Consider the following 9,581-nt stretch of genomic DNA (forward strand, 5'->3'; position numbering starts at 1 on the left):
GTGTGTGTGTGTGTGTGTGAGAGAGAAAGTGATGATGATTGACGGTGTGTGTGTGTGTGTGTGTGTTAGAAAGTGATGATGATTGACGGTGTGTGTGTGAGTGTGTGTGTGTGTAAAGAGGGGCATCACAAGACTGTTGAAGAAAATCAAGGAAATAGGGGTGGGGTGGAAATGTGAAGAATAGCGAAAGAAGAGGAGATTGAGAGAGAGAGAGAGAGAAGTGACAGAGGGAAAGTGGGACTGAGATGACTGGAGGGAGACAGAGAGTGGTGGAGATTGTAAGGAAAAGAGAGAATAAAAAAAGAGAGAGGTTGAGTAATTATGAATGTAAAAGCGGTGAGCCATTGTTTATAGGGCTTTTATATATATATATATATATATATATATATATATATATACACACACACACACACACACGAGTGGACTGGACAAACGAAAGAACATTTGACAGGAATTACATATATTATTTACATACACTCATACCTGTTTTATCCATTACTACTACGACGACGGCGATATTGTCCACCGCCCAATATGTCTGTGGGACAATTAAAACTTCACAAACAACTACCATAACTTGTAGTCGCGCGGCCTGTAAGAAATCGTACCCCGATCTCCCTCAAATTACACCTTGCTGTTTCGGGGTGGGTGGGGGGATAGCTAAATCTATATTAATATAATTCTGGGCTAGGATGGTCACAATGAGTAATATCTGAGTTCACGGGGCTTCTCGCTCATGATTGACCTGGGGCTAAACTACAACAACGTGAATAAATTGAATGTGAATAAACATGAATACACATACGTGTGTGTGTGTGTACATACACGTATATATACATACATATACGTATGTGTGTTTTCTTATATATATATACAGTAAATAGGTATGAATGTATATATATACATACATACACACACACACACACACACACACATGTATATGTGTTTTCTTATATATATAGTAAATAGTAATATATATACACACACACACATATACGTATGTGTTTTCTTATATATACAGTAAATAGGTATATATATATATATATATATATATATATATATATATATATATATATATTTACTGTATATATATATATTTATAGTATATATAAGACACACATACGTGTATGTATAACGGTCAACGATTGTGTACGTGAACGTCTACATTACAACGTATATATTTCATTAATGCTACAAAGACCTAGATCACACAAACACACACACATATATATACCTATATGTAAATTTGTATATATGCCAACAAAAAGTTTTGCGTATATAAAATAGAAGAGCAAAAATCAACAGTGTGTTTAATAAAGGGTTAAAGAGAGAGAGACAAAAACAAAGAGAGAGAGAAGCAATGAAAGAAGGAGAGAGGGGAACCAAGTGGTTTGAGAGATGAAGGTAACAAAGAAAGGGCTGGCTGCCCACTCACCATGCCTCTTATGTTAAACTGTAGACATAATCGTAGATGGAGACATGCCATGGAGCTGTCCAGTGGGGCCTTCCTCTCTTAACAGATCATTAGTGATAAGGCTGGACAATGGAGTGACCCAAGTATTGGTCAAGTTAACCAGACGCACAAGTTAAGCACCATTAGTAGACGGTAGCAAAGGTAGGTATGTTTGTGTATATATCACGTACCCGACTGAGAGCGACAGCGGGGTATCTACTACCACCAGCACAACAACTACTACTACTACTACTACTGCCACTAGTGTTGTTGTTGTTGTTGCTGTAGCTGCGGCAGTGAAGGTAAAGCCTGGAGTTGGCAAATGAGGCGATCGAATGGCAACAGACACAAACACAAACTGTTACTGGATCGAAGTCATTCATGGGATAAACCAATTGAAACAGTTAACGAAGTTTGTATGTGCGTGTTGATACGCACGCGCACACATACATACATAAGTACACACAGTGTGTGTGTATTTGTGTGTAGATGCTTGTAAGTGTATATGTGTGCATGCGTGTAAAGCTAGTCTACCTTTTCTTCCTTGTTACCGACATGACCCCATCACCACCACCTCGTCCCAGAGCACAACAACAACAAAAAGGGGGCTCTGTGGGGAGGGGGTGAGTGACAACAGTAGAAGGGAAGGAGAAGCAGTTACATGATATAAGGCCACCCCGCCACCACCACAATAAGTAGCTTTCACGGAACACAAAGGATCTAACTGCCTCTGGGGGCAACTAAATGATCTAACTGATTATATCCATTTTATATACATACATACATTATATGTGTGTGTGTGATCTCATTTTGGTGGAGTCAGTCTCTTGTTACTATGAGTTTCATTGGTGGGTGCACAGGGTCTTCAGCCAAGTTATGATTCACAGGAGTCGTAACTTACCTGGAAACTTTAAGCACTTGCAACAAAAGTCAGAGCAGCAAGAGATTAAATCAAGTGAAAATAAAACATATCATTAACCTCTAATATGGTATTGAGTACTCTTTCTTCCAACAATCAACACTAAACAGACACGATTGAACATATAAGTGGGTAGTGGTTTAACTTATTTTGCTGGGATCAAATCTAACTGGAGTAGATTTTTAGTTTTGACAAATCCAGGGCCTGATAATAGAGGGTGTCAGCTGTGGTATTTACTGAAAGTGAAGAAGACCTGTTCATATTTTAAAAATACCGAATTATCACTTCCACCAAAATACTAATTTTAAATATGCATGTGCATTTATGTATATATATGTGTGTGTGTGTGTGTGTGTGGATATATATATATATATATATATATATAGGGTGGGTGGGGGAGAACTCACAAAAAATAAACAAAAGACGAAGACAGGTGGTGTAGACAACATTAGTTTAACGCTCGGGAAGTGAAGAAGTCTTTAATGTTTCGAGCCTACGCTCTTCCACAGAAAGGAACACAGAAAGAAACGAGGAGTAATTCTGCAACAGACCAATGGCCTATCCAGGTGGAGAATTTATATGCCATGGAAACCAGGAAAAGAGCTTTTATGAGTTGGCAGGACTCAAAAAGATTACTTTTCTTGTTTGTTGTCAGATGGAGTAAGAAACCATTAGGGCCAAAACCCCAATCCCATCGACATCAAAAACAGACTATCACAAAGCTGGTTAAACACTAGGAGTAAGACAACCAGACTAATTACCTACAATCAATGAATACTCTGAAGTAATTAGTGGTCTGACAATGTAATAATTATTTTCACCAAGAACAGAAAACAACACACCATTATGTTGACTTCCTGCAATATATATAACTGGTACATTTTTTTTTTATTGATCCAGGAAGTGAGAATGATAAGTTTGACTTCAATTGGTTGGAACTCAAAACAAAGGGAAATAACTAAATTGGTAACTTGTTCCTCCCTCTGCAAATCATGACAATGATGATGGCAGGAAGAGACTGAATGGGGAAGGTGAAGATTCTCCAAATGAAGAAACAGCTGGTTTCTAACTATAGTCAACTAGAAATAGCAGCCAGTCTCCCTACCATCATAAAACAAAAAGGAAAGATATATTGGATGAGGTAGTCACAATATACAAATAGATGAGAAGGACATAGCTAGAACTCCTTCCATCAGAAGGGGATTTGCCTGCTATTTCTAACAGCATGAGCATCCCTATAGAAGTTTATTCACTTTTTCTACATTATTACAATGTTGGTGGAAGTGGTTTTGGTGGTGGAGTTAAGTGAAGCAAGTAGTTAGAAGTCCATATTCAACAGGAATGGCTACTAGATTCTGTTCTACTTTACCAATCATTAATGACTAATTACTATAGTCTAGCTGTATATCTAGTAATTACTTCACTATTTTCTTATTGTCATGACAACTATATTTGTCTACAGTCAACCACTTACAGCCAATAACTACTCATTTCTGCCATGTTATGGTGGTCATGTGGAAGTGAGTGTAGGAGAAAAGATGGCTATTCATATATTCTTTTGTTTCAGTCATCTGACTGCAGCCATGCTGGAGCACCGCCTTTAGTCGAACAAATTGAAGCCAGGACTTATTCTTTGAAAGCCTAGTAATTATTCTCTCCGTCTCTTTTTGGTAAACCATTAAGTTACGGGGACATAAACACACCAACTGACTGTGAAAACCCCACCCCTGCCTTTGTTAAGGTGGAGGTAATAATAACGAAGATGATGATGATGATGATGGGTGCACTATTTCCTCCAGAAGATTGATTTAGAGCAGTCATAGGTAAAATGCAGCTCACAGGACACACACAGGACTTTCTCAGTGGCATGACTAATGAAAAATTACTTAAATATTTTTAGTAGAATTTCTCACCTGATGATAAGCCATTGTCTTATGCAGCCTACTTCTTATAGGTTGCCCCTCCCTGGTTTAGAACTCAAAGAACCAAAGAAAGCTGCCATGGCTAAAGAGCAGCTAAGATCGGTTCAAGATGGTTGTGGTTGCCAAGGGACTACAAATGGAACTCCTCTGCAGATGAAGGCTGATTCAGTCCTTGCTGTTCCACTCAGGTCAAGCATACAAGCTAAGATTTGAAATGCATTTGGCCCTGAGACACCTGTTGAAAACACAAAAGGGCTTCCAATATTTTGATAGCTTCACCTTCAGAAGAGCTTGCAATAGCTCTGAGTGGCTCCTGCATTTTCTTTGTGAGGCAACACGTTTGTGATGTTCCGTTCATTGATACTACTTCTAGCACTGTACCTCTCTTATGTCATGCTACAATCCATGTGACAACCCTGGCTGACACCACAATCTTGACTCTATATCATCAATTGCCAGAAAAACTGGTAATATACATGTATTAGTCCATGTTTCATTATACATTAAATTGCATTCTAGGTCATATGTGTAACTATAAAAAAGGAGCCATGTTATGCTGTTACACAATAACCAGCATGTCACAAGTGTCGCAATCTTTTATTTTATCAACCATGGAAGAACAACAGGCGAAGTGGGAGTCAGCAGGATTTGAACTTGGAATATAAAGGGTTGTAACTAAATAGTGCCAGCTATTTGGTCTATATTAATTCTGCAACCCATTTCCCTACAACCATTAACAAAAGAGTACATTAGAATGTTTATTATATTACTGGTTTGTTTTCAGTCAATTGCGTTGAGTTAATTACGAAGTTGAGCAGTTAATTACTGCATTAATGAGTCAATCAGTTAGTTATCAATTAACGGATCAACAATTAATTGTTAACAAGTAGACGCATTGGGTGAGCAATATGTTGGTAATATTATTAAAATGGATTTGGTGACACAATAAACTGTGTCCACAATCCACCTCCGTTACTACCATATTCATAGACATCATCACCACTACCACCCGATTATTGACGCGATCACCACTACCGTCGCCAATGCCCTCACTAACATCATCGCTGTCATCACTAACGGTCATCACGGTCCAAATTAGTTCTTACTCGGAGCAACTGCCGGCACTACTTCAATACAGAAGTCCCGATGCATCTACGTAACGATATGTGTTTACAGTGCACGCTCGTTAGGGTTAATTTTAGGGTTGCGTAGATGCGTTGGGAACTCTGTATTTAAGTAGGCGAAAGTATAGAATACGTACACCCAGTGTTTAGGGTTTGGGTTAGGGTTTTTTGTTACGTTGAAAACGGGTGGTGTACGTATTCTTTACCTCCGCCTTTAAGTCGTACCCAACTGCCATCCAGGGTCACTAACATTCCACTTGTAAATTATTTATTGTGTAAGTTTACCATGATGTCATTTAATACCTATTGGCAATGTATGAAAGTCACAGCTACCAACGTTCCTTTCTTTATATTTCCCAGGATTCAAGTTTATTTAAGACGTTGACATTTATATAACAGAAATTATCATCACAATAAATCATTATTACTATAATTATTAAGGCGATATGGTACAAATGGTAACAAACAAGATTGCATAGCATTAATTCATGTAATTTACTCTTCTTGGGTTACCTTAAATATCTTTTGAGCTGATATATACTAGTAATAGAGTTTTGAATCAACCAACGAAATCTACTTAATGAAAAAATTATCATCCAAGAAAAAGAGAGCTGTGATCTAGTGTCCATAATTAGTTAAAGCCAATTTATTCTAACACAACTAAAGCTCCAGAGAAAGCCATGAATGCCTCACACTCATAATTTCTCTCTCCTGCAAACCTGTGGGACTCAACCTCAAACAATAAACAAATATTTCTAAGATAACATTGATTACTTCCCTTTACATGGATTACTTCCCCTCCTTCTGAAATCACAACACCAACTCCCTCACTTGGTCACTTCCAAATAAATTGATTCCATTTTAGTTTTGACAATTGATTAAAATGACAGTACTAAAATTTTTAATGTTGATATTACGTTTAAGAATGAGGGAAAGACAGGACTGATGATGATCTTATAAAATACAATAGCATGCACAAATGTGTGTCTGTATGTGTGTGTGTGTGTATGTTGGTGTAAAAGTCTATCCACTGGGCCCCAGTTGAAATCCCTGTACTGCATGTTTGTTCCCAAATCTAACTTGACTCTGGATATTATAAAAATACTCTAAAATTTCAGAAGCTCTAGAATATTGAAACTGGCACCCTGATCCTACTGCCATACTTTAACATATACACAAATTCATATTCTGTTGTACATGTGTGTATTCAACAATGCCTACTGATTTACTTCTTTCTAAACCTTTGCTATTCCTCTCATTAAATCACTTTCAAAATTCACTACTTTTAGTCACTGTTTTATTTTTAGGTTGTTTTGTTTTTTAACATGAAACTTTATCGGCAATATACTCGCTGGTATAGTAACCTTCCTATTAATAGATCTGGAAGTAGTTGTCGGATAGCCAAACTGTTCTCATAAAGCTACCTATCCAGTCTATATCTACAAACCATTTCTACCTATCCAGTCTATATCTACAAACCATTTCTACCTATCCAGTCTATATCTACAAACCATTTCTACTTATCCAGTTAACATCTACACACTGTGTTTACATATCTACCCAATCAACATCCACACAATGTCTATATATCTAACCACTTAGCATCCACACAGTGCCTATATACCTAACCAGTCAACACTTATTCACTCTGTCTAGCTATCCAGTAAACGTCTACACACTGTGTCTATATACCTAGTCTCTCAATATCTACTCATTGCATCTATATATAAATATATATTCTTTCAGCATCTACACACTGCGTCTATACATATATATATATATCTATTCTTTCAGCATTTACACATTGCTTCTATATATATATTTTTTTCTGTCTACACACTGTGTCTATATATCTATCCAGTCAACATCCATGCAGTGTGTCTATATATATATCCAATCAACATCAACACACCATACCTGTATGTACTTAACCATCAACGTTTACAAAAGTATTTATCTATAGTAGTAAAACAAAAATGATTATCTTCTCTGAGATAAAATATGCTTGGAATTTCAAGTTTCCACCAGCAGAACAGACTAAGTTATTTGTTGTATATTAAATGTGACATATTGTCAAACAGGACAGTAAAAAAATATTGTCTCATTAGTATTCACTCATTAACTCAATCTCTCAGTAAATTAAGAATTATTCTCAACCAGTAAGCTTAGTCTTTATTGTTATTCAGCACCTGGAACTAATCAGGCCAAACTACAAGAGAAAAATCACACACACAGAACCAGCATGAGACAGAAATTCACAAAAAATCTAATTTTATTTCAGAAGTCATACTTGCATTTATGACTTCTAATTATGAAATTAATAGTTTTGTTTTAATTAAATTTATGGCCAAGTTATTTATCTCTCCAATTTATCAGAAACATCATCTTCACTGCACCATTCTTTTATATTTGTGTATGTTGTATTAGTGCTACTGATCTCGGTGCCCCTGGAATTGTTACAACTCAACTCAGAGCTATTGGTCTGTGTGCCACTGATCTATATAACTGGACCCAGTGCCAGTGGACTCGGTGCTATTGGTTTCTGTGTCACTGGTGCCATTGCTATGGAGCTCTCCATATATTCTACACACTGACACACAATTGTCTTAAAAAGTTCATAATGCAATCACTAAGTCTCGGGTTCAATCTGACATGGAGCGATGGAAACTATAAGGAAGTGCATCAGATGGATTACACTCGGAATTCAAAAGTGGAGCCTTGTCTCATACACTGTCAAACTGATTCAGCCTGAAAATTTCATTAAGGATATACAAGTCTGGAATACTCAACCACTTGCATGTTATGAGTAAATCAATAGATTGAACAACTGAATCCTCATCACCAGATGATTGAGATTCATCTATTCATCCACACATACACTGCTTCTTTCCATCCTTCTCATCTTTCACCAGTTTACTCTCTCTTCTTCTTCGCTAACTCTATCTGGCATCCACAACACACACAGCCATCAACTTTACAATACATGTTGCACTTTAAACATCTGACATGTCTGCCCAGCACCAACTCCATGCCCACAGACGACTAGTAGTATTCTGGGGTATACACATGTGGAGGTAATGATGGTAACCTGAAGTTTGCCTGAGACGCTCTGAGAAGTCACAAAGTTGTCAAATGAGAAGAGGGGGGGAAGTCACATGACTGACGATGTAAAGTCAATAGAAGGTGGGGTCTGATAGTGATACCATTCCAGTAAACACTGAAAATCCATTTTCTACATATGTGCTGTCCTGTAAATGCTCAGCAGCATTTTGCTTGTCTTTACATTCTGAGTTCAAATCCTGTCAAGGTCAACTTTGCCTTTTATCCTTTCAAGGTCGATAAAATAAGTACTAGATGAGCACTGGGGTTGATGTAATCGACTTTCTCCTTTCCCCAAAATTGTAGGCCTTATGCCAAAATTTGGCACCAATATTAAGGCAGAGTAGCTATGTGGTTAGGGTATTGGGCTGCTGATCCTATTGGTCGTAAGTTCAATCATGAACAAGTCATATAAACTCTGCTTCACATCACAGAGCTATCCCCGACTTCACTGTTGAGCAGTTGACCATCTGGCTGGAAAAACAATTTGTCCAAAACACGGTACTTTTTTCTATGCATGTGTTGAGTGAACCAATGAAAAGCTACATTCTGTACAATGCCAACAGCACTGCATCCCAATAAACAGAGATTGTTGACCCTTAAGCCAGCATTTTACAGCCACAATGAGCTGTCGGTCCTGAACATGTATGTGTTGCACAATGTCGATGAGTCTTTGGTTGGCAAATTGCCAGTTTTGCTGAAGGCAATGTGCCAAGTGGAAATATCGGTGAAGTCAATATAGAAACCATCAATACTATGATTCCTGAGATTTAAAGAAGTGCAGGGGAGAAGGGCAGCAGACATGGGACATCCGGGATTCTTTAAATGTTAATTTCGTTCCACCATGGATTTGAATGAAACAGCTGAGTCAGAGAAAAGTCAATGTCGTTTATCAACTTGGTTTATTACAGCAAATAGAAATAATATATTCATTAATTAGGTGAAGGGGGGAAAGAGAAAGAGAGAAAGGTTCTGAACTGACTTGACCACCATCTTACTGGTATTGATTTTACTGGTGGTTCAATCCCAGTGCATGGCACCTTAATAACCTATGATTTACGAAT

General features: G+C 37.5%; 1 protein-coding gene across 5 annotated transcripts in view; it reads right to left on the reverse strand.

Moving 5' to 3' along the window:
• LOC106869848 (uncharacterized) overlaps nucleotides 1-9,581 on the reverse strand; it is a 204,614-nt gene that overhangs the window by 119,464 nt on the left and 75,569 nt on the right. The window contains exon 1 of one of the 5 annotated variants that reach the window (XM_014915763.2): nucleotides 1,436-1,806. The exons of the other annotated variants lie outside the window; for them this stretch is intronic. Within the exon in view, the coding sequence (XP_014771249.1) occupies nucleotides 1,436-1,486 (51 nt within the window). The 5' untranslated portion in view covers nucleotides 1,487-1,806. Of the gene's footprint in view, nucleotides 1-1,435; nucleotides 1,807-9,581 lie in introns of those variants that run through there. 5 annotated transcript variants of the gene reach the window in all.

The sequence above is a fragment of the Octopus bimaculoides genome, chromosome 20 (genome assembly GCF_001194135.2).
Source record: "Octopus bimaculoides isolate UCB-OBI-ISO-001 chromosome 20, ASM119413v2, whole genome shotgun sequence".
Lineage (NCBI taxonomy): Eukaryota > Metazoa > Mollusca > Cephalopoda > Octopoda > Octopodidae > Octopus > Octopus bimaculoides.